This window comes from Daucus carota, chromosome 8 (genome assembly GCF_001625215.2).
Source record: "Daucus carota subsp. sativus chromosome 8, DH1 v3.0, whole genome shotgun sequence".
Classification (NCBI taxonomy): domain Eukaryota; kingdom Viridiplantae; phylum Streptophyta; class Magnoliopsida; order Apiales; family Apiaceae; genus Daucus; species Daucus carota.
The window spans coordinates 12,177,145-12,203,155 of NC_030388.2; the positions used below are offsets into that span (position 1 = coordinate 12,177,145).

At 34.5% G+C, this 26,011-nt stretch overlaps 5 protein-coding genes across 11 annotated transcripts; 2 read left to right on the forward strand and 3 right to left on the reverse strand.

The window, feature by feature from the left end:
* Positions 1-167: 167 nt before the first annotated feature.
* On the reverse strand, positions 168-1,274 carry LOC108199463 (gibberellin-regulated protein 9). The gene is made up of 4 exons (XM_017367287.2): positions 1,043-1,274; positions 921-968; positions 743-803; positions 168-549 (listed from the first exon to the last, which is right to left on the reverse strand). Exons 1-4 carry the CDS (start codon positions 1,085-1,087, stop codon positions 368-370), a joined length of 336 nt encoding a protein of 111 aa, XP_017222776.1. The 5' UTR covers positions 1,088-1,274; the 3' UTR covers positions 168-367.
* A 3,416-nt stretch (positions 1,275-4,690) lies between these two features.
* LOC108199462 (phosphopantothenate--cysteine ligase 2) lies at positions 4,691-10,355 on the forward strand. Of its 7 annotated transcripts, none has more exons than XM_017367277.2 (10): positions 4,691-4,843; positions 6,300-6,472; positions 6,588-6,708; positions 6,787-6,831; positions 6,926-7,011; positions 7,396-7,448; positions 7,594-7,653; positions 8,657-8,758; positions 9,597-9,716; positions 9,894-10,355. In XM_017367277.2, the coding sequence occupies exons 2-10, from the start codon at positions 6,331-6,333 to the stop codon at positions 10,137-10,139; spliced, it is 975 nt and encodes a 324-aa protein (XP_017222766.1). In that variant the 5' UTR covers positions 4,691-4,843; positions 6,300-6,330; the 3' UTR covers positions 10,140-10,355. The 7 variants fall into 7 exon arrangements, with proteins under 7 accessions (XP_017222766.1, XP_017222768.1, XP_017222765.2 ...); XM_017367279.2 differs by having other exon boundaries at positions 4,693-4,843; positions 6,316-6,472; XM_017367276.2 differs by having other exon boundaries at positions 4,696-4,843; positions 6,305-6,472.
* A 1,247-nt stretch (positions 10,356-11,602) lies between these two features.
* Positions 11,603-13,430, reverse strand: LOC108197602 (tetrahydroberberine oxidase). The gene has a single exon (XM_017365263.2). It carries the CDS (start codon positions 13,327-13,329, stop codon positions 11,695-11,697), a length of 1,635 nt encoding a protein of 544 aa, XP_017220752.1. The 5' UTR covers positions 13,330-13,430; the 3' UTR covers positions 11,603-11,694.
* Positions 13,431-18,056: 4,626 nt separating this feature from the next.
* Positions 18,057-19,940, forward strand: LOC108199958 (tetrahydroberberine oxidase). The gene has a single exon (XM_017367990.2). It carries the CDS (start codon positions 18,154-18,156, stop codon positions 19,786-19,788), a length of 1,635 nt encoding a protein of 544 aa, XP_017223479.1. The 5' UTR covers positions 18,057-18,153; the 3' UTR covers positions 19,789-19,940.
* A 28-nt stretch (positions 19,941-19,968) lies between these two features.
* LOC108199959 (uncharacterized) lies at positions 19,969-25,761 on the reverse strand. The gene is made up of 3 exons (XM_017367991.2): positions 25,435-25,761; positions 25,013-25,055; positions 19,969-20,398 (listed from the first exon to the last, which is right to left on the reverse strand). Exons 1-3 carry the CDS (start codon positions 25,702-25,704, stop codon positions 20,277-20,279), a joined length of 435 nt encoding a protein of 144 aa, XP_017223480.1. The 5' UTR covers positions 25,705-25,761; the 3' UTR covers positions 19,969-20,276.
* Positions 25,762-26,011: the final 250 nt, after the last annotated feature.

Sequence of the window (26,011 nt, forward strand, 5' to 3'; positions counted from 1 at the left end):
CCCTAGGTTGTTTCACTTTGCTTTCAATGTTTGTCAAGAGTTGTCTGTTTTGTGTTAACAAACTGTTCACACATACGTTTAAGAGAAGTCTTAGATAGTACATGACTCGTAATACATTCTTAACATCTCAAGATCTTACAGATCTGTTTACGCAATAAAAAGATATGTAATCGCGGAATGAGAAGAATATTTATCAAGCATTCAAGAACTACAATGTGGAAGAGTCAATTCAAAGTAGATACAGAGAGGTTTTTGGCCAAAGCTAAGATACCATGAACTCTATCCTCTCTCATACAAAAACATAGATATAGATAAAATGGGAACAGAGTTTGCTTTTTAAAGGGAATAACAAATAGCACGTAGGTGACTAAGGGCACTTTGGCTGGTGATGATGAGTCTTGAGCTTGGCATAGCAGGGACAGACACTTTTGTTTCCATAAGTGCCAGGAGGGACACAGTGGCATCTGGCACAACAAGTTTTGCATGCTCGATGACACACATTCTTCCTCGACGACTTTCTGCATCTTCTTGCACACGCGTAGCTGCAATCTGTGTTAATAATAATCAGACACATCACGCAAACACATTAGAATTACAAGATTGGTATTGATGTGAAGAAGAATTTGCCAGGACATGCAATCTGTGTTAATAATCAGACACATTAGGATTACAAGATTGGTATTAATGTAAAGAAGAATTTGCCAGGGTCTAAAATGCTAAACTACAGAAGTTGTCCTCTTACTGATTTTCTTATGCAGATAATGTCCCTTGCGAAGAGACGCTTCGATGTCTGAGTCATATATCTGTAACAATAATTAATCAGTTCCCCTGATGTCAACATTTTTAATCAATCCAAAATACCAAATGATTGATAATAGTACTCATTAACTCTAACAGGAAAACCAGTGATGGTAACTCACTTCAGAGGAATCAAGGTCATCAGCTGGCTGAAGTGCTTCTGTAAAAACCTTGTAACAAAAACATAACAAGTGTTAGGCAAGGCTATATCAAGAAATCAACGTGTGTGCATGTGCGCGCATACCTGCAGGAGAAGTAAGGCGACGAGGAAGAAGGCCAAACGCTTCATTTTTTGAGCTGAACAATAATATTAGGCAATTTGATAAGGAAATAGTTTTGTTTTGCAGAAATGGTTGGATGAGGAGAGTGGCTCTTTATAGAATGTTTTTCCCTTAATATAAAAATACATTTATTATCTGTGATATTGAGCTGTAATGGACTAATTGATGATTCACATGAAAGGATACCAACAAATTCACAGGTTTGAGTTTGGTGCTCTGCTAGCTTTTTTTCCCTTTTCAAAGAGCATCAAGATAAGAGCCATAACTTTTGGTTTTGGAAGCTTTCTAAGGTCACTTACATACTAGTACTAGTGCAATAGACACATACTACTGGTGCATCAAGTAAATTTTCAGAAGACACCGTTATTTTGCTCGAACTATATATGGGGGCACTTCTATATTATTATAAATATAAATGTATTCAAACATTTTTGTTATGCGGAACACATTTCTCCATGCTCGTTACTAAATCCGCCCCCAACAAAACACACACTCTCTGTATATGTGTGGTACTGTGGTCCCTTTCACCAGCTGGTGCTCATGAGAAACAATTTTACCTAAATAGCATATGAACAAAGAGGCAGCTGGATAGGAGGTCCAGTCACAAAAAGACAATCTAGACCACTAACAAGTACTGTAACAAGTATGGGAAAAAATAAAAACCATATTTATTAATTTAACTAACACTTTGATACTAGTAAACACTGAAATCAGTATTTTCTACAGAGCAGAGGTTGTGTTTGCCGCGATTGTAAATCGTTATCATGTTATTACTCTCAGATATGCGGATTCAGAATTTTATAATTTACTGATGCGAGAATGTTGTGCACATGCTGCAAACGGACTGGACGTGAATTATTACATGAAACTGTGTTGAGTATCAGCAGTTCCTGTGTACTACATATAAAGATAAACATAGACACACACTTGCACACATACATATGTATTCACGAGCGTGTAACTGTCTTCTTTACTTGTGCCATCCTACCTATACTGAAATATATGTGTGTTGTCACTTTTATGAGGTCAACTTGTTTGCTAGACCTATACTCGTGCTTTTAACAATATTTTAGCTAGTGAAGAGACTTTTTGATTAATTAATGATATGGTTTCTAAGAGTGCAGATTAATTACACTAGTTCGGTTATAAATCATGTCTAGATCTCAACTATTTTCTTCACTGTGTAAGAGGTATATGGGTGCAATATCATATTTATACAGACAATGGCTGTTTCAGGAATCACAGTTGGACTAGTTTTAGTGACAAAAAATTGGGGGTGTTTGACTATGACGATTTCTGAATTTATAAGATATAAACACTTATTCATATTCTTTGTATAAAAATTGAAGAAGTACTTACAAGGTTGAATTTAGTAGTTTTTGTTTCATAACTTCTACTTCTTTAACAAACACTTTAATCACCCATAAGTCTTAACTTACTTCTAACTTATACTTCACTTATTTAATTTAGGATTTAAATATACATATATTTAAAATTGAGTGGAGATAGTGGATATAGTTAATAATAAATTTTAGGGCTTTTTTCATAAATACCCAAGTCTAAACGAATTTTTGCAAAAAAAAACTGTTATTTTTTAAAACAAATTGCAAAATAATATATTTTTAAAAAATTATTTGCAAAAATACAGAGGTTGCACATGCAATCAAATCTGCAACTGCAACTGCTAGTAACAACAATATATACAACCACAAATACAATTTCGAAAAAAATCTTTTAAAAATTACATTAGTGGCATGATAAGTTGCAACTAGTTGCAAATCGATAAAAATGAATGCCCCTGCGCTGGCCTATTGCAATAACAAAAAACAACCATAAAATCAATTAAAAACACAAATCAACTAAAAACAATCACAAAATCAACTAATTAAGATGAAGATGGAGATTGACTTGTACAATCATAACCAACTGAGACTGATGGGGTGTGAATTTTGAATTTAGTGGATTCGTTGAAACGCTGGGAGATCCGGACCTCATAATCGAAGGGTTGCACAACGTCGAAAGCGTGGTTTATGAAGCAGAGGTTGGTGCGGCGTAGAGAAAAATGGAAGAAGAGGGCAAGGAGAAATGGAAGAAACGAGACGCTTGAGATAGGGAGAGAATGGTGTTTATTGAATTTCACGGTGGCGTGAGAGGCTTCTAGGAGTGACTTGTAGACGAGAAGATGAAGAGGGTACTGTAGCAAAAACAAACTATGTACTTAGGACTGGCAATTTCAGACACGACCGGATAACCCGACACGAATTCGACCCGCAAAATACGAATTCGGGTCAGGATATTTCGGGTTCGGGTCGATTTCGGGTTGACCCAAAATTAACCCGAAAAAATCGGGTCATTTTCGGGTCGGGTTCAGGTAACCCGAAATCAACCCGCATATATTTATTATATAATATATTAAATAAAGTTTACACATAATATACGAACCCTATAGGCACAAAGACACTATTCATTACTTTCTTCTTACAGATCTGAGTAAGCAGCCTCAACTTCACGCCTAAACTTCAAGTCATAGAGGACTCTCAACCCTAAATCTATCGACTCTCGTAGTCACACTCTTTTCTTTGATCTTTCAGCCTCCTCCAAATCAAAAACCATATGTTTGAATCTTTCCCCTTTCAGTTTCCCACTCCGATTCGATTCACCCACCTCCCTTATTCTTTCTTCTTTGTTCAGATGTTGCAAGTTCAAGAGGCCGAATTGAAGGTATGAGCAAAAGAGATGAGAGGTTTAATGTGGAAGTGGATACTCTGTTTGACGATTTCTTCATGATTTAGAGTTTCGGGTCGTTTCGGGTAACCCGAAATTAAATCGTGTCGGGTTCGGGTTTGGTACTTGTACCCATTAGATTTTCGGGTCGGGTTCGGGTTGGGTTGAAAATACTGCCCGAGAATGTTGACCCGACACGAACCCGACCCACGACCCGCAATTGCCAGCCCTAATGTACTTGTGCATATGTGTAATTAAAAATTATAAAAAAACAGTATATTTGCAATGATTTGAGGCATGCCGTAATTTGCAATAAAGATGTTAAAAAAGGACATTTTTGCTAAATTCTCTAAATTTTATATTAGAAAGATAATATCATTTATTTTCATTAATCTGACTTTCTTTAACAAAATTAACATGTTATATCAAATTATTAAAAAATTCTTCAAAAATCATATTTAATAAAGCACGTAAAAGTTATCTTTTGAAAATTGTACTTATCTCTTCTTAATTAAATGAAATTTAAATTTAACTTTTGTGAAAATCACAATTATTTATATCATTCACATAGTTTTGATAGAAACTAACAAAAGTTCACAATAATAAATCTTCTAAATCAAATAAAAATGAAAACAAAAACTGAATTTCATATTTCATATCATTAAATAGTTAAGGGTAATACTATCTCCGTCCCTATTTACTTGTCACTTTGACTTTTTGCACGCAACTTAAGGTGATTAAAAAACATACTTGTACTTATTATTTTTAAAATTTTCTTTTTCTGAATTAAAGTTTAGAGTTTATATTTTAATTCATAAAAAGAAAATTTTAAAAATAATGAGCAGAATTATGTTTTTTAATCACCTTAAGTTACGTGCAAAAAGTCAAAGTGACAAGTAAATAGGGACGGAGGTAGGAATAAATTAGAGCACCTCAATGACAACAGCATTTTCCCCCTACTTCGCTATCTTGCCAGAACACTGCTGTTGCTTTCAAATCGGCGCGTGACGGCGTCCCCTTCCTAATCGGAACCCAACTATGTATGTTATTCTATATTTTCACTTAAAAGTAATAAGCTGATATATTGTTATAGATTTCGCGTGCAATCTGTTTGTTTAATTGGGTAAGAGAATAAGTAATGCTTGAGTGTTTGTTTTAATTATTTCTCCTATCATTGTCTTGCCGTACCTCTTTCCTCTCCCACCATTGTAAGCATCTCTGCGTGTATCTTTTTCTTATATTTCCATTGAATTTTTTATTCTCCATAATCCATATATCACTTCTCTGAAATTAAAGCTTGTGTTAAACTTTTCTCCTGTCAACTCATTTATATTTTGGTTGATTGTTGCTATAAGTGAACTAAACTTGAGATCTGCTTACATGAGGCCCTCTCGTTGCAAAGTGGCTAGCAGATAATAACGACATTGTTTTAATAGCAGAAAATAGTTAATTAACAGATCATTTATTTAATCTTGTATTAATCATCGAAATTGCCATTTATATTGATATTGAGGAGGGGTATTAAAGAAACATGAGATTAATTATAGTAAATTTTGTGACGAGTACATGCTTAATTGTAATTTCTAGACATTTTTGCCGTTGTGTCTGTTTCCCTGACATTACCTGTGGAGTATTGTCCCCCTTATTTTGTTATTCCTTTTATATAAACTCACTTGTTTCATAAATTCTTTGCATATGTTAGATTTCATGTAAATTGCAAGATAGAATTTATCACTATTATTCTATTTTCTTAGAATATTTTACTTATATATATATATATAGAGTCAAGTTCTATGGAGTACAAAAAAATATTGGAGTATTGGAGTACAAAATTGATACAATATAATCTAGTCACTTTAATCTTATTTTTTTTGTTCTACAATATTTGTAAACATGCGACAACCTGCAGATTATGTTCTACAACATAAATATTGTAATCAAAAGATAAAACGGTGACTTTTATAAATCGTAGGACATTATGTTCTGCAATATAACTTATAAGCAGAACAACAATCTTAATGCTTGTTAAAGTTGAAAGATATTAATGATTAATTGACAATTATGTTTAATACTACATATAAATGATAAATTATATATAAATTTGGGTAATCATAGATATTATTTATGATTAAACTAAAAAAATATTATTTGTACTCCAATACTCCAATGTTTTAATGTACTCCATAGAACTTAACTCTATATATATATATTATTACTTTTAGTCTGTTGGTTTGAAAAAATTATTCCAGCGCGGGAAGAGATTACATCCTGGGTCCGACCCTGGACACCGGTACATTGGGGTCTCAACTTAGATTATGATTTAGATGTATAATTCTCCATCTTAAAAACTCCATACACGTTAGTTCAAATTAGATTACGATCTAGATGTATAATTCTCAAGAAATATTTGTTAAGTAATAGAATTAGTTCTCAAGTCTCTATATATACTAAACAAATGTGAATTTTAAACTCATATGTCGTCAATCATGATTCAAGTGTAGATGTTTACCAGGCACTGACGATTGACATGGAAAACAAAGCGGCAACTTCGGAAGAAACAGCTTTTGATGAGATCAAGTCCTTCTTTGACTCAGCTCCTCCCCTTAAAGATGGTGATGGCATTGTAAAAAAGCTGAATGGGTTTCTCGAGAAAAATTCTTTGCCAACAAGTAACCATTTTGTTAAATATATTTATCTCTAATTTTTTTGATGCCTTGAATTCGTAATTCGTAATTTTATATTGGTAAGACTGACTTATGTCCATTATTCTATATGTTCTCATAGGAATCGGAAGTAAGAGGGTTGTCTGTGTCACATCTGGTGGTACAACAGTTCCCTTGGAGCAACGTTGTGTTCGGTTTATTGATAACTTCAGTTCAGGCCATAGAGGATCAACATCCACGGAGTACAATCAACTACCTGATTTAATAGGTTTTACATATTATACTATATATACTGGTGGTTGCTAATGGTGATATTGCAGATATTTTCTTAAGGCCGGATATTCCGTTATTTTTCTTTATCGGAGGTGATAAATCCTTTTGTTGGCTCTTTACCATAAAAGCTCTTTTGCTCTGATAATATTATTCATTCTGCTTAAAATTGAGACTATATTTATGCAGAGGAAGCTACCAACCCTATTGCACGACTCTTCCAGATGATCCATTGCTCGAGTGTTTTGAGATAACCAATGAATCAGATGTTCAAGGTCTTGAGTTCTATTTTTGTTTGTTTTCTAGCCTTTCTAGAGTGCTTTGCAAGTCTACCCGACTCCCATTAGTTCCAGTGTTACTTAAAGAAAGACAATCATAATTATTTGAGATACATCTAGTGGATTTTATTGCTAAAGTTCGGTGGAATACCTTACCTGATAATTAGTGATAAGTTATTAAAACTAATTTTATGGTAGCTCATAACACTCGGACATCGTTCATTAAGCTGAATTATAAACGTGACAGATACTGAATAGCCTGAAACTGCTTTAAGTCAAGAATAAAGCTATCAATTAATTTTACCATTTATATTTCTTAATATGTCATGTAACGTTTTGATACTTTTAACTTAAATGTCTTTTTGTTGCTTCACATCTCAGTGCATCCTTCACATTCAGATGCAGTAAAGAAGGCTATTGGTGAGCACCAAGCGGTAATAAATGCTACACTACTTTCTCTCTCTTTTTTTTTTGTCAGATAAATGCTACAATTTTGGTAATTCGTACATATATTATTATCTATATTCGATGGTAGGCTGCTCTGCCCTACAGATACTCACTTCAATCCATTTTCTTCAGGCAGTCAAGGGGCAGAATTTGTTGAAACTTCCTTACACCACCATTTTCGAGTATCTTCAGGTGATAAAATTAATATTTTGATAATTGTAATAATATCTCTCCACTTTTAGTTATGAAATTTTTAGTGCGAGCAATTGATCAGGTCTAGGCAACAAGGTTGCCCAAGTGGTAGTGGCTTCGTCCCAAGTAGTTTGTTACATAACAGTGTCCAAGTTCCCAAGTTTTTAGTCGTATACTTGTTGGTGCCAACTTTGTTAATTAAGAATTTATGTATTCTTACAAAATAGAGCAGAAAAACAAAATTTAGGCAAGGCAGACGTAAGGAAATCTGAAACCCCACAAATGGACTAATCTTACAAGGAATCTGGAAAACGAGGTTAAATGTTAGTTGTAGCTAACCTGGCAATTTTACTAGGCTCTGGTAGGGTTAGTCGATTTGTTTTAGTTCTAATTTGCGAGGACTCGTATACAAATTAACAAAGAAAAAAAAAAGATCGCTATAGTTTTGGAAATCTAATATCAAGGACTTTTAACCAACTGCTATCATCTGTTATCTCCTTTCTGTTGGATATGTCTGATGATTCGATGTAATCTGCCCTCATGAGTTTTAATGCTTCATAATTTTATTGTGGGCTAGTATATGAAAGGAAAAAGGTTAAATTGATTTTATTCTAAGCTTTTGCCACATCACACACTTCCCTTCTAGTAGTTTCTCTTCTCTTCCTTTAGTCACACGTCCTATATGCATAAGTAATTAGGCATTGTAAACATTCGATCATGGTGTCCTATGTCAATGCTTATTTTTTTGCATTGGGATTGGCGAATTTTGACCTGCTTAATTGAAGATAATGGTACTTGTACACTTGTTTTAGAAATCTCATCAGCTTTCGTTTCAACTGCCAATCTAAATCAACAATGTTTGTATTCTGGATTCCTTCTGTGTGTTTCTCTTTAATTTTCTGTATTAGTGCTTCCATTGTTCTTTACATTGCACCTTCACCTATAATCTTGTTGCCACTTTACTTTCATAAACTAATTTCAAGAACATGCCTTCCACAAGCAGATTTTACAGTTGATTGCAACATCAATGAAGACTCTCGGTCCATATGCAATGTACTATCTTGCGGCTGCGGTATCCGACTTTTATGTTCCATGGGAGAGTATGGTATGACATAACTAAATAGATACCATTGCAGCAATTTACCTCTGTCCTTTAAGAATGCTTAATCTGTAATTTTTGGTGAACTTGTTATATTAGTTCTGTAACAGAAAAAATGATTATCTATTTAAGAGACGCGTAAGTGCTTTTACTTCTTTGAGGTTGGTAATGGCTGTGACTGGGTAATAAGTCACATCGTTTGAAAGTAAATATAATGGACTGAATGAATGCTTTAAAAGTGATTGTGTGATATGCGTAACATATTATGTTCATGTTACTGAGTACATTTAATACCTAAGACTGCAGCCCAAAAAAAAAAGGTACATAGTTACGAAGAACCTGCAAAACACTTTCGAATGCCTATCACCTGGCTTCAAAGTCAAGAACTTTGCTATATACGTAGGATAGCAGTGGCTGGCTACTTGCTTTGATTTTCCTAGTAACTAGTTTCAGTCTATGAATTGACCATTAAAGGTTTCACGTAGCAGTATTTAATTGTTTGATACAAGTTTTTAGTGGATTTATTCATTTTATAATTAAGATTATCTTACATTAGTTGTCTCGTAACTTTACTTTCACACAAGTCACTTTAGTGAAGACCTAGATATCTATTTTTGTCTTTGTCTGAGAGCATATTACCAACGAACTTATTCAAATTCTTCAGTTGGTGTTCTTGTCATATAATTGTAACTGAGATGAGCTGTCCAAATAAACAGGACTGCGCATGGAATATTCTACATATGATTTTATTTAATTTGGTTTGGCCTAGGCTGGCCTTCATTGATTTGTCTGATGCTTGTTCAACTTTCTTGTTTTCTTTGTGCATGTTGGCTCAACTGTATAGGCAATACATAAAATCCAGTCCGCATCGGGCCCTCTGGATATGCGACTTGCTCAGGTGCCCAAGATGCTTCTGGTTCTGCGGAATGATTGGGCTCCAAAGGCATTCTTCATATCATTCAAGGTTAGGTCTTAGGTGTAATTTTAAAGTGAAGAAAATATTGATGCATTAATTTCCAAAAAAAGTAAATAAAATTATCAATGCATTATGCATGATAATTGTATATATTTTTTGTTGCTAATTATTTATCTGAATAATTTTGTTTCCTCTTTCTTGTTGATGTCTTTGTTCATTTATCAGTTGGAGACAGATATGGATATCCTTTTAAAGAAAGCTGGCAATGCCCTTAGAAAGTATAAAATGCATGCGGTTGTAGCGAATGAGCTTTTAACACGCAAAGAGGAGGTTACTGTTGTTACCACTGATGGAAACATCTCAGTTCGTCGCGACAAGGCCAAGGGTGTAACCGATGTGGAGAGGCCACTAATTGAACTTCTTGTAGAGAAGCACTCAGCTCACATTGAGGATTCCAGAAATCAACAATAACAATTTTGGCTGAGTTTCAAAATTGTAAATGCAGAAGTGTTTCTTGACAGGTATCTGACGTGCAAGGTAGTGATAAATATGAATTTATATAATTAAATGTTTGAGCCCAGGCTGGTTTGAACTATATATTTATGGTTTAAACTTTGTCAGTTCAACTATTGAAAAATCCAATAAGACAAGATTCTTACTGTGAAATGATGGTAACAAGTTATGATATTTGCCGGGTTGACTATTTAAAAATTAAACAATACTATTATTTTGAGACAAGTAGTGTGCTTTGGTTTGTGTGTTTGTTGTTTCTAGTAGTTCCCACTTCCCAGAGCTTGTGCCAAGTTAGAGTTGAGATTTCCCCTTATGCTTCTGTTCCCAACTCCTACGTTGCCCTTCCTCATCATTGTAGCAAATTCATTGTAATCTATACGTCCGTCCTGGAACAAAGCAAAAGAAGAAAAATGGTTAAGAATCGTATTATTTTTGCAACGAGGCAGAAAAGAAACAAAGATATGGAGGGAATAGGGATACTCTTAAATTATGAGTATGAATCTCACTAATCATCTCGTCCAGTTTAACCTCGGTCGTCAAAGGTTATGTAAGCACTGGCATCCTTGTGAAAGCAAGAGAATGGTCTAACCAAGTTGTCCTCCCTCTCCATCTTGTTAATGTGCAAGGTAGCAGCCAGAAATTCTCCGTAGTCAATTGTGCCACTCTTGTGAATAAATAGATTGGAGTATTTTAGTGATGAATAAATGGTGATAGTCTGAATTAGAATATAGCAATTCATAAGATGATGGATCTCAGACTCCATTAGATTAGAGCCTAGTCTTCTCAGTCCCTGTTTCGGATCCTCTACACCCCTAGGAGTACAGAAACATGTTCAGCAAAGACAGTGCCAGTGCATATCAAACTTATTGCTCAAATAATGATAGAGCAAAGACAAGTCATCACAGAATCAGCTACCTTTCAATTCAATCATGTAATTAAAACATAATAGTAATGGTAAAATTAACTGAAGAAATTCTCAGGCCTGTAGAACACAGACAACCCAAAATCAATAGCCTTAAGCTTAGCATCTTCAACAAACAGGAAATTCTCAGGCTTAAGATCTCTATGCATAACCCCAAGAGCATAACAGCCCTCCGTATTCATCAGCTCTGCAGCTTTCTTCTCACTATAAACACCATTTTGTACAATCCTATCGAAAAGCTCACCCCCTTTGCACAACTCCATTACAAGATGTACACAAATTATCTTCATAATTAGCTCTGATTCTAATGATTATGCTGTTTTGCATCTGGAAAAAATTAGGATGCCCCTTTGTGCGAATTTAATTGGTAACAGTTATACAAATAAATTAAAGTAACTTGTTGATCTTTAATTATCAAGAACCATCAGCTATTTTTACTAAGCAGCCATTTTATTATTAAATAGCATACGCGCTCAAGTTTACAGAAGTCGTTCAACAGTACAGTGACATCAAATTATATAAAAGAATGAATAAAATCAAGGCATACTGTAAAACAGCAGCTTACATCAATGGATCTGAATATTTATCAAACTAAGAAAAGGGAGGAATACTTTGCTCATGCCTAAAAAAGTTATCTGGATCCACACTGGACTTGACTTTAACCAGTCTGTCAAAATTATTTTTGAAGTAGTTTCGACCCCATTCACTTGCTTGTTTGTAGCTGGTAGTACCTTGTAGATTGTTCACTCCCAAGTCTAGATCATTATAATTTACATATGCAGCTCTCGGAGACTTGGTAACATGGGGAGTCAAGTATCTGTACAAGCCTCTAATCCACTTCATGGCATTCGACGTGTCTCCATCAGTCCGCACTCTCATGTACATCATGTACAATGTTCCGGCCCTGTGAGGGAATGGAGTTGCGGATGCAGAAATTTCATCCATTCTTCCCCCGAATGAAGTGAAGAGGAAATTTGTTCTTCCTGGCTCAGCTTGAAGAAGGATCCTGAACAAACCATCGAGGCCTTGTCTTGAAATTGGCTTGTCCACAAAGTCTGATTTTGCTTTAAAAGGGATTTTGTATGCAGTTCTATTCAACATGCCAGATGGAGAATCTTCAGCTGAGAAAAGAGAGAACATGAGCACTGATTGGATATAACTAACTTCTGTGCAATCCTGCGCCACCAAACCCAACTCTGGGAAATTTTTGTTCATTATAGAAAGTAATCCCTTCGGTTGCCCAAGGAAAGACCCTATGAATTTCACGCTTACAGTTTTAGCGTCTTGGACATTTGCAGAGTCGTCTTCTTGTACAGTTTTGGAAGCTTCATTAGGCAAGTGCTTCCAAATAGTGTTGGCTGCCACTCTCATTTCAACGTCTTTGGGAAGCTTTGGTGCAACTGCTTGCCACCGGTGAAGGATTTCAGTCGCATTCTGCTCTAAAGTTCTTTCAACTTGAAATACAGTAACAATTTTGGGAACAGAAACTAGCTTGAGCTTCCAAGAAAGAATGACACCAAAACTAGAAGCCCCGCCTCCTCTGATGGCCCAGAACAAATCTTCTCCCATTGATTTCCTATCAAGAATTCTACCATTGGCATCAATCAATCGTGCATCAAGCACATTGTCAGCAGCTAGGCCATATTTGCGTCTCAGAACGCCATACCCTCCTCCACTTGTGAGGCCACTAACCCCAACGGTTGACCAAATTCCACCTGGAAATGCAAGGGTGCTGCTCTTCTGAGCAATCTGATAATATAATTCCCCGAGTGTTGCTCCGGCCTGAACCCAAGCAGTGGCAGCCACAGGATCAACATTAACTGACCGAAGATTAATCATATCAAGCAACACAAACGGCACTTGGGCTACATAGGAGAGGCCTTCGTAGTCATGTCCCCCGCCTCGAATCCTCATTTGAATGTCATGTTTCTTGCAACAGTAAATGACAGTCTGGATTTGTGATTCATCCACGGGCTTGACAATGACCATAGGTTTAGGAGTCGTTGGTGTGTCGAACCTCAGGTTATTGATTGAAAATTGCAAGACCGACGTGTAAGTGGAATTTTTAGAGGTGTAAATAACTTGGGATATAGGATTCACTGAGCTCGAACGGATTAGACATTGAACAAAATCATTGGGAGAATTATCGGAATTAGCTGCAGGAGAGGAGGGTAAAACTAGAAGAACAAAAGCAACTGACAGGAGGGAAAAAACTGGAAATTTCATTTATCTGAATGCAATAAATTTGGTATATATGATTAACCTGTGTTCTTGTTCTGATAGAGCAGAGTGTGTTAAGTTGTTTGTGCAATAAAAATGATTCAAGTATTGCAGCTATTTATAGGAAATTTGTTTACCTGCTGCTCAAATCTACTCGGTATTTAAAAAGTAGTAGCAAAGACCCGCTACGTATTCATAATGGAAATGGTCTCCGGAGTAAAACTATTACGCTGATTGCTGACTTGCAGTGTGTTCTTTAGAGTGAGTCTTTGTGCAATTATTAGCTATAATTGATTTTTGAACGCTTCTTCGTACTTCTTCCGTCCCCTCATTTGTTTATATTGGAGGACAGAGTTCGGCACACATTCTAATGCTTTCGTAAAACGTAGTTCCTAAATTATTTTGAATTTTTTTTCTTCTGAATAAAAATTTGATATTTGAATTTTTATTGAAAAAAGAATTTTTTTAAAAAATAAGTTAAAGAATTATGTTTTATATGCGCTTTAAAATACGTGTCGAGCAGTGTGAAAAAATTATAAAGAAATGAGAGTGACATAAGAAGTATGTTTTTTATGGTCAAAATTGAGTTCAAGGAGCCTAGTATGATTTCACATAGTATGGTAGAAAACTTTATTCATCAATTATAATGAAATCATCGCACTTAGGGCTGAGCAAAACCGAACCGAAATAACCGAATCGAACCGTGCAAATTCGGTTCGGTTCGGTTTGAAAATTTTTAAAATTTCGGTTAGTTCGGTTTTCGGTTTTAACCGAACAAAAAGTTCGGTTTGGTCCGGTTTCTGAAAATCAAAAGTTCGGTTTAACCGAAATAACCGAAGTTTTGTATATATATATATATGATTTTTAAATAATTTATATATATAATAATAATAATACTTAAAATTAAAAATATCAGATATGTTAAGTGACATGTGAGTGACTTGTGTACTAATAACTAATGTATTGTGAATCTGGATCATGAGTACCGATCGTTTTTATCCATAAGTGTTGTATTTCATAGTTTCTGTTTATGTATTTTTTGAAATTTTTGTTGCAATTTTTTTCTTTAAAATTTCGGTTTAAACCGAACCGAACCGAAATAACCGAACTTTTTGGGTTCGGTTTCGGTTCGGTTAGAATATCAAGTTCGGTCCGGTTCGGTTTTCAGAATTTTAAAATTTCGGTTTTCGGTTATTTCGGTTCGGTTCGGTTTTTAACTGAACCGACCGTTTTCTCAGCCCTAATCGCACTTATTGTCGTGTTTGGTTGAGATAAATAAAAATGTTGAGAATATATTAAAATTTGAATAATAGTTTAGTTGAATGTATAATAATTTCTTCTCTTCCACCATTGCATTAAGAGCTCAACCCAAGTCGTTTCATCCCATAAGCCACTTTGGCGACGGTCTAAGTCCTCAAATTTTTGAGGCCCGAAAAAACATAATACTATACATATATACATGTATCTATTTGTGAAAAAAAACTAAAAATTGAAAATAAATATATAATCTTGTAAAATATTCTGATATAAATAATACTTTATATATGATCGTTGTGTTTTTATAAAAACAAATAAAAATACTTAGTTTTTTTATTTTTGCATGCTCACATAACAATTTTTCGACTTCTGTCTATAATTTAATAAATGTCAATCGATTATTGTTTATTGGAAATGTATTGAGCAATAGATTAAAATCATGTAAATTATATATATATATATATATTAAATTAAGATATCTATTATCGAAAGATATTTTATTTACATGAAAATAATAAATATCTTTACACTAAACCATACATATACCTCTAAATTTTTATTTTATAACAGAAATACTAATATAAATTAACACAATTTTTACATAATGATGTTAAATAAAATTAATATTAAATATACAACATTTTAAATATATATGTATAAAAGTTATTATTATTATTTTTTTTGCCAAGAAAAATTATTAAATGTTGGCTCTTCATAGAAAAAGTAATTTTGTGATGGCTTCTATTGTAAAAAAAAATATTATGAAGAGAAGACCGGGTGTTCTATCATATATTAAATAACGATTTGATTTTAATTTTACATGTACTTGTATTTATTAGATAATAGTATTTTGTAATGTTTAAATGATGTATCAATATTTTTAGTAATATAAAATTTATTTAATAAAAAATTAAGGCTTCATTTTAATTTTCGCCTGCGGCTCAAAATTCCTTGAGTGGGTCTCGGCTCAAACCTTCTCTTTTGTGAAGAAATGCTTCATTCGTTATCATACCTATTTTCTACCTAAATCTTATCATACAAAATTTGCACTTACTCTTTTTTTTTCAAAGTCCTCCCTACTACACTCTATTATTATTTTTTTATTTATACCCATTCCATTCAGCCCAACCAAACACAGTAATGAAAAAGTTCGAAACAAATCAGGTTGAAACAAGATTTGATATATTATGATTGAATAATTAAAAAATATATTTAATCCAAAATATCTCTGAATCATAAGTTTGTTCTTTTTAATTAATATTTTTAGTTAATTATCAAATTTATAATACAAAATTACATTTACTATAGAATAAGAAGTAAAAAATGGTTGAAATTAATTTAATTCTTTACTTTAGTTTCATATCCACCGTGTTATAATTCAAAATTTAGATTATAAAATTTTAGTTAATAAATTTTGAAATTGACGTTTTCAAACAATTTATAACACGTCTAAACTTTAATCAAAGGAATCTGACCTAGACTGCACCTAGATTGCATGAACTTTGACCTATACTAAGAATCACGTATTGGTGGTATATGAATAAAGGTTACTTCCCCGCTAGTCTCGTCTCCGTGGATTTATGTTAGACATTTCGAAACTCAAATTGAATTACAACATGGTGGTTATTTATATCGCCTGTCCCCTAAATTTTTTTTATAATTCTCTCTATTTTTGGAGTAGCCGTCTTCATTATTTGAACGATTTTCATTGATTTTTATCCGTGAAAAATCCCAAACTCTTGTATTTGTTTTATTTGATCCGTTTTCTTCAATAATATTCCTCATCGGAGAAGGCTTTCTATCATTTCGATTAGGCTTGGTTTGTTTTTAGATTTAAATCAAGGAGTTTTTGATTTACTTTTTTCTTCGATTCAAGCGGAGCTTGTCGGAATCAATCGCCTATTTTGTGGCTTCGATTTTTTATTAATTTGATTTGTTTTCAGTGGTTTTTATTTCGGTTTTTGGATTGAATTTTCAGTTTCTTTCTCTCCTTGGTGAGAGGTTTGATTTCGATTCTTGATTGTAAGTGATGATTTTGATTTAGTGAATAAATTTCATATGAAATCACAGTTCTGGTCGATAGTTCCATTGAGATATGATGAAGAGAGTATCATTATTTCAACGAGAATGCATGAACTGAGTACTGTATATACATTATTTTCAAAATATCGTTTAACTAGGTATTTACGAGAACATGCGATTACAATTTAGTGTTTGTTAATCGAGTCGATCATTGATGTAGATGCCGTATGACTTTTTATTATTAGATTAACACTTTTATTTTTAAAAAAAACACGGTGGTTATGAAACAAAAGTAAGAATTAAATTCATTTTCAACAAAAAAAGTAAGAATTAAATTTATTTCTATCACTTTAATTTGTTTATTCTATGATAAATGTAATTATTAACCATAAAAATGATAAACAACAAGTAATATAATATATTAATTAAAATGAACAAACTTAACTTATAATACATATTTTAATTATTTAATCAAAATATATCAAATCTTATTTCAACCCGATTTGTCCCTACACTTTCATTATGTGTGATGATTTTCATTATGGAAAATGCTAGAGAACCCAAAAAATTGTCCCAAATAATTTTCCCAAATGATGTGTCCAAATTTGATTGGCTGAATTCACTCCCATAATAATGAGACCCCCCTGCAGATTCATCAATCACCCAATCATAACTAGCCACTTGTTTGCCACATCATTTGGTAAAGATTTTTGGGAATTTTTTTTGGGGTCTTTAGCATTGCCCTTTCATTAGAGCATCTCCAACCATCTAAAGCCCTTGGCTAAAAAGTGAGTTGGCATACTTAAAATAAAAAGATTTAGCCAACATCTTCAAAAACTCAACTCCAACCACGATCAGCTGTTGTCTATAAATTTAGCCAACCTCCTATGGATGGCTAAATTTGTCGAACCTCTACAGGTCTGTAAGAAAATCTGTAGGAAGATTGTACATCATTTATTACCATATTGAACTGATATATTCTATTTTAACAATTTAAAATATTAATATCATACTATTTTTAAATTATAGCCAATCAATATAGCCAGTACCACTGAAGCAAAATGTCTTACAGGTTCAACAAATTTTACATAATGTCTTACAGGTCCAATTTAGCCAACGATTATAACCAACGCCGTTGGAGATGCTCTTATAAGTGATAAATAAGGTTTTCTATCATAATACATAAAATTATGCTACGCTCCTCGAACTGAATTTTGACTATAAAAAGAAGTTGTCAAAAATCAATTATAGTTCAATAATTGCACAAGGACTCACTCTAAAGAACACTGCAAGTCAGCATAATTGTTTTACTCCAAAGGGCAAAGACCAATTCCATCATGAATACGTAGCGGGTCTTTGCACCTACTTTTTAAATAACGAGTAGAGCCAACCAGTAGATTTCAACACACTGTTTCTGCACCTGAACAAATGTCCTATAAATAGCTGCAATACTTGAATCATTTTTATTCCACAAACAATTTAACACACTCTGCTCTATCAGAACAAGAAGACAAGTTAATCATATATACCAAATTTATTGCATTTAGATAAATGAAGTTTCCAGTTTTTTCCCTCCTGTCAGTTGCTTTTGTTCTTCTGGTTTTACCCTCCTCACCTGCAGCTAACCCCGATAATTCTCCCAATGATTTTGTTCAATGTCTAATCCGTTCGAGCTCAGCTAATCCTATATCCCAAGTTCTTTATACTTCCAAAAATTCTACTTATAAGTCGGTCTTGCAATTTTCCATCAATAACTTGAGGTTCGACACACCAACGACTCCTAAACCTATGGTCATTGTCAAGCCCGTGGACGAATCACAAATCCAAACTGTCATTTACTGTTGCAAGAAACATGACATTCAGATGAGGATTCGAGGCGGGGGACATGATTATGAAGGCCTCTCCTATGTAGCCCAAGTGCCGTTTGTGTTGCTTGATATGATTAATCTTCGGTCAGTTGATGTTGATCCTGTGGCTGCGACCGCTTGGGTTCAGGCCGGAGCAACACTCGGGGAATTATATTATCAGATTGCTCAGAAGAGCAGCACCCTTGCATTTCCAGGTGGAATTTGGTCAACCGTGGGTGTCAGTGGCCTCACAAGTGGAGGAGGGTATGGCGTTCTGAGACGCAAATATGGCCTAGCTGCTGACAACGTGCTTGATGCACGACTGATTGATGCCAACGGAAGAATTCTTGATAGAAAATCAATGGGAGAAGATCTGTTCTGGGCCATCAGAGGAGGCGGGGCTTCTAGTTTTGGTGTCATTCTTTCTTGGAAGCTCAAGCTAGTTTCTGTTCCAAAAATTGTTACTGTCTTTCAAGTTGAAAGAACTTTAGAGCAGAATGCGACTGAAATCCTTCACCGCTGGCAAGCAGTTGCACCAAAGCTTCCCAAAGACGTTGAAATGAGAGTGGCAGCCAACACTATTTGGAAGCACTTGCCTAATGAAGCTTCCAAAACTGTACAAGAAGACGACTCTAGAAATGTCCAAGACACTAAAACTATAAGCGTCAAATTCATAGGGTCTTTCCTTGGGCAACCGAAGGGATTACTTTCTATAATGAACAAAAATTTCCCAGAGTTGGGTTTGGTGGGGCAGGATTGCACAGAAGTTAGTTATATCCAATCAGTGCTCATGTTCTCTCTTTTCTCAGCTGAAGATTCTCCATCTGGCTTGTTGAACAGAACGGCATACAAAATCCCTTTCAAAGCAAAATCAGACTTTGTGGACAAGCCTATTTCAAGACAAGGCCTCGATGGTTTGTTCAGGATCCTTCTTCAAGCTGCGCCAGGAAGAACAAATTTCCTCTTCACTTCATTTGGGGGAAGAATGGATGAAATTTCAGAATCCGCAACTCCATTCCCTCACAGGGCCGGAACATTGTACCTGATGTACATGAGAGTGCGGACTGATGGAGACACGTCGAATGCCATGAAGTGGATTAGAGGCTTGTACAGATACTTGACTCCCCATGTTACCAAGTCTCCGAGAGCTGCATATGTAAATTATAATGATCTAGACTTGGGAGTGAACAATCTGCAAGGTACTACCAGCTACAAACAAGCAAGTGAATGGGGTCGAAACTACTTCAAAAATAATTTTGACAGACTGGTTAAAGTCAAGTCCAGTGTGGATCCAGATAACTTTTTTAGGCATGAGCAAAGTATTCCTCCCTTTTCTTAGTTTGGTAAATATTCAGATCCATTGATGTAAGCTGCTGTTATAAAGTATCCCTTGATTGTATTCATTTTTTTTAGAATTTGATGTTACTGTAATGTTGAACGACTTCTGTAAACTTGAGGGCGTATGCTGTTTAATGATAAAATGGTTGTGTAGTCTGAGGTAACAAATGCTTCTTGATAATTAAAGATCAACAAGTCACTTCAATTCATTTGTATAACTGATACGAATTAAACAATTCGCACTAAGGGGCATACTAAATTTTTTAGATGCAAAACAGCATAATCATTAAGCCATGTAGCAATAACTCCATTTCTAAACTTGCTATTTCACTTGGCTAAAAGCTCATGAATAGCACCTAAAAACAAACAATACATGCCATATATCGTAGAAACTAGATAGCATTGACCTTCCTGCTAAAATGGCAAAAATAAGATGGCCAGATTTATAGAAAACCAAAGCATAACTTCCTGACAATTAGCCAAATGCAGTCAAGCTACTTGAGTTTCAGGTTTCTGGGTGACTTCTTCTGTTTTAGGCAAGTTTGGAATATATTTCCAGCAGCGCTTGTGCACCCCACTTATTTTCTTTGGAGCATCTGCAGGTGGCAAACCTGCATCAAAATAAAGTGATAAGCATGCAACTGATTCAAAGGTGATCCAACTAACCCTAAACAACTACACTTTTATCATTATAATTGAACTAAAGTTTATCTCAACAAGTTTAGAGATAACCATGACACCATTACAGGAATTTAGCAGCTATATATAATACCTAGAAATCTAGAGCATCGGCATGAGAAGACTGGTCTGAGAACATACAAGAAGTTGTCACAGAGCAGCAATCTGCATCTGGTACATTTTCTACGCTACTCGGGAATATTACATTAGAGCATCTCCAAGAGTTTAGCTATATGATGTCCTTAGAGCATCTTCAAGGGGCTCTCTAAACAAGCTCTTAACTTCAAATTTAAAGAGCCAAGGCAAAAATGAGAGCTCCAATGGGCTCCTAGAAGCTCTTTAAAAATTAAGAACTCATCATCTCTCCTCTCTTATAAAGAGCATCTAGTAGCTCTTAACTTCTATTTATGGAAATAATATTAGTTTCCCTCCAACTTTAACTGCAACATTTCTCTCTTTTTACTTTTCCCTCTCATTTATATGAATAAAATATGAATAAGGAGCAAGCATAAAGAGGAGCATTAGAGTTATCATCTTTTTCAATGTCTTAACTCACTAAGAGCCACATATAATATTATATTTTAAAAAGTGATTTAAGAGCACCATTGGAGATGCTCTTAGCTATGATTTTGAGGAATATGGTACAAAATGTAACTCCACAGAGTCCTAGTCATTCGCTAAAAAGTTAGAATCCCTCTTTCATTCCTCATTTATAGATAATGGCTAACCATTCCTCATTCTATTTTTAATAATTAAATATTTACTTCCCACCTATTTCACACTCTTTGCCACCTTTTCTACATAATTTTCTTACTAACAGATTTTTAGTTTGATACTATAATAATTAGGGCATCTCCAACCATCACTCTAAACTTCATATTTCTTCACTTTTAACTTTATAAATAGAGCAATCAATCTCCAATCATCCATTACTCTATCTTTATATATAAAGTCATGAACTATCCTACTGTATATATGAAGTTGAACTTGAAGATAAAGCAAAAATTGCTTTATTAATAAAATGAAGTAATGGTTGGAGTTGGATAAAGATATAAAGTGAAAAAGGTGAAAAATGAAGATGAAGTTGCTTTATTTATAAAATTATGATTGGAGATGGTCTTACAGGGAATACAAATAGGAATGGTTGTTGTAGTTGTCATTCAATATAGTGTCCTAACTTACTAGAATTTGAATTGTTTATTATATATCCTAGGAAACCCCGCTAGGATACTCTTAAAGATGCTCTACAGCACCAAATATGTCGCAAAGACTCAGCATGATGAGCATGTTGCGTTTTTTCATGCACATTGGCTAAGTTCTCTGGGTAAGAGATTTAAAGTGGATTTTGTGTGTTCGTTAATGCTAATATTATTATTATCTGCTTGTGTACTGTCATCTATTCTAGTTTAGAGTCACAGAGTATGGTATAGAGCAAAGCTGCCAGTCTAGTTTAGAGTGACAGTCAGTATAGAGGAAAGCTGCGTTACCAATGACTTAATAGATTTAATCCTTATATTGTCTCATTTAGAGATTCATAGGTTGCCACTAACATGGCTGTAAAAGATAATGAAGTAAGTCACCTTACTATAGGAAAAAAAGAAGCACAAGACAGGAGTGACTCACTAGAGGCCCGGGAAAAAAACATATATGGAATGAATGATCAGATTAGGTCGACACTTCCTTATATTCCTTAACACTAGGTCATCCTATAAAGAAGGCCTTTTACCTGTCTATACAAATTACGAGTATAGATTGCTCTAGATACAAGCATTTCATATAATTTTTCTTTTGGTTTATATTTTATATTGAATTGAATCAAGTACAAAAAGAACAACTCTAAGTTGGTATTGGATGATTGATCAAGGACAAGTTCTTTAAAGTAGAGTTGTATATCATTGCAAGACACTACGCCCCACGTCACCCCTCACAACACCTACAGTAGCTAATCACTCATGTCCGAATCTCCAATAAGCTAGACATATTAATGTATTCTATATTTTTACTCATACGGATATAACTGGTCGAGTTCTGTATCCACGAATGTTGTCAGTTCAATCCTAGAATTTGGTGTAGTGTATATAGCTTCTTTAGTATAGGTGAGAAGGAGTGAAGATTGCCACCAGTCTATCCCCAGAACCTCCTCTCTAGTCCTTTTTCTTTGGTTTGCCAGACTCTTGAAAGCAATAGTTTTATAAACTTAGATCAAATCAGTGTCTGTCGTATGAACCTAATAAAGACATAGTTGCCACCTTGAAAAGGGATGAGCTTGCATTTGCAAACATTAGACTCGGTTATATGCACCTATGAAAGGCATAACTGCCACCTTGAATTAGAAGGAGCTTGCATTTGCAGATACCCCTCCAGTACTTCAATAGCTTGCTGTTTAAATTTATTAAGGAGAATACTATAAAACAAGATCTGCTAGAGGACAAGGCGGAACATGTCATAAGCATATGAATATTGGGTAATACGGAGCGTGAATGTTCATCAGCCACCAAACTTGAATGATAGACTTAAATAAACTCCAGAATCGCAGAATAGGCCTTTTTGAGAAATAGCTATAATGGTGAATACATGTAAAGGTGATACGACCTTGCATATTTGATACTCTAGAATTTGTGTATTTCAAGCATTGTGAATATAAAGGTCTACAGTTATCTTATGTAGAGTGAGCAGGTCTATACAAAGTATTAACTAAGAATTTCAGCTTTGCTTTATTTAGAATATGCTTATTTAGCCTATTTGTAATAAACACAAGTATTTGGGGGGTCTAAAACCGTAAGGTCATTTATTTTGTAGAGCATTGTAATTCCGCCTTCATATATTTTAGCTTACAGAAATGTATTAACGACATTTGGTAATCACTCTCTGCGTCAAAGGTTGTTATTCTTATAAATTCCTCTCTTCTAACTTTCTGAGGTTAAGATATCTATTACATAGTGGATTTTCTGCATCAATCCACCCAAACTTATCTTTCTATCATTTTATACTACAAATCTTTCTTTCAAAATTTTGTCCTACACCAAATTACTTTTCAGCTAAGCTAGCCTTATAAATAGACATTCAGGCTCATTTCTTCATTAACTTTCACATGGGTACTATACTATGTTACTATGTAAAAAAGACTCTATCAAAATAAATATTAAGCAAACAAAGCAATTAAACAGCGGCCCTCGAATATCACTATCCTGCATCTACAGGATTACATGGCATATCATGTTTGTTGCAGTTATATAACCCAATTTTCTTCCATCTTTTATGGCAACAAGTTTCATGCCTCTACCAGATTATGCAGGATACTTGCCCATTACAGCAACTAGAAGTGTTGCAACAAGTCACCGCAAGTATTCGTCAAGGTCCATCCAAAGAATGTAGACTAAAATTATTATACTGACATTTAAACAGATCAACAGTAATCCTACAGCCACTAATGTGTTCAGGCAATAGTCCCATCACTCAGTAATATTAATCGTCCCGGAGCCTGAATCAGTCCCAATATTCTTGCTCGAATCTGAATGGGGTCTTCTTTCTGGTAGAATTACTAGAACTAGGTCAACTCCTGCCAGTTGCAGGACATTATCTTCTTTCTGATAGATTTTTATAAACTAAAACAATTTCCCACCAGCAGCAACAATAAATAGCTGTTCTAGTATTCATCTCAGCGGATTATACCAGTTAATATTGATTATTATCTGGGTTTTTAGGACCCTTTGCTTAAAGGAAGCAGACTTTTAGGTCAGATGGCTACAGTAGATACTTTATACTGATTTTAGTTAAAACATTTTCTCATCAAAAATTGCGAAATAAATCATGTGATGCCTAAACTCGGTAAGAAGATTTATAAAATGAGCCTCTAACAAACACTGAACCTGTTGAAGCCTCTGAGAGAATTTAATGTTGAGAGACACATGTTCAAAAGGAGCAAATGCAGAAGTTGTTGGTTTTTATGTGAATCCGAAACTAATCTGTGCCTAAGGGCAGCCTGTGGCATTCATCCACTGCAAGAGTGAGGGGCATTTACATAGGATACTACTACTAGGCATAATTTGCAGGAGAGGCTGCACTGCTGAAAAGAGCCTGTACTAAATTGAGGTCAAGGCCCTATACAACATTCCTAGCGGTGTCATGACCCTTTCTCTAAACCATATGATCATTAAAGTTGTTAAAGAAAGACTTTAGCCACCAAGTAGCAAAATAATGTATTTCTAATAAAGTTGATTGATCAGAATAGGTATTAGCAATGTAAACAGGATTCAAAAGATGAAATTGTATCTGTATTTGAACCAATAATATATGAAATCACAACAAGCCCGAAATGCAGCCAAAAAAACCCTGTATATCAGCATATATACAAAAAAAAACGAAATCTTGATCTCTACCATCATTTTTTTTATTGCCATATTATACATACAGGACTTCTTCAGTTGACATCCACCACACATTAAAGTAGCTACCCCGAAAACAATAAAAAAGAATTTAATTTTGTTCCTCTACGAAACCAAAAGTAGCATGAACATTACTAACAACTCAACAAGTAAAACACTCACCATCCTTATGAACAATTCCCCAGGCCTTCCCGTGCTTTCCGTCCTGCAGAAAACAACACAACACATAAACAATAATCAAATCACGCTCTATTCTGCTCGGAAAACCAAACCAACAAACCCAACAACAATCACAAAATGTAGCTCCCACACAGTTTATTTGTTTCCGTAAACCAATCCCAAAAAGACCAAAAGAAATAGAACACATAACAATCAGTGTAGTCCATCCTAAAACCTTTCTCTCCTCTCTCTCTATCTCTCTCTCAAACACACATACACAAATTTCTCTCTCTCTATCCTAAAACCTCCCCCCCCCCCCCCCCTCTCTCTCTCTCATCTTGAGAAAGAGCAAAATCCCTTAAACCCAGAAACCAAAACGGGAGCTATAAAAGTAGAAATGACAAAGAGGGTAGTGAAGTAGATACTTTATAAAGATTAAGCTTGGTGATCTGATAAGAAACGCCATTCCAATGAGACTTAGCCAAATGATAACCAATACCCCAATTGGGTAAAAACTGAGCCACCTCGAACAGATTTTTCTTATTCTTCTTCTTCCTCTTTGGCTTGGTAGCCTCCGCTGATGCAGCTTTAGTTACAGTACTAGTGGAAGTACTCAGATTTGACCTGAACAAGAGATTGGCAGCTGTGGATGATAAGCTCAACAACCCACCACGGCGGCTCCATATTTTCTCCATTAAAACCCCTGCTTTTGTTTACCACTCTGTTGTGTTGTGCACACTCAATTTTTGTGATTCAATTCCGAGTTGTATTACCAAAACTTAGATTAAAAACTTTTTCTGAATTTTTTAAACAAAAAATATTTGTCATTAAAATCAATTATATTATACTTCCTCGTCCTCGTAAAAATATTTTGTCATTAAAAATAAAGAATTGTATTATCAAATCTTGTGATTAGAATTTTCTTTTGGTTCTTTAAACGGAAAATGTTTTGTCATTAAATATATATACAAATATATTGTCCAAATATTTTAAGACTATTAC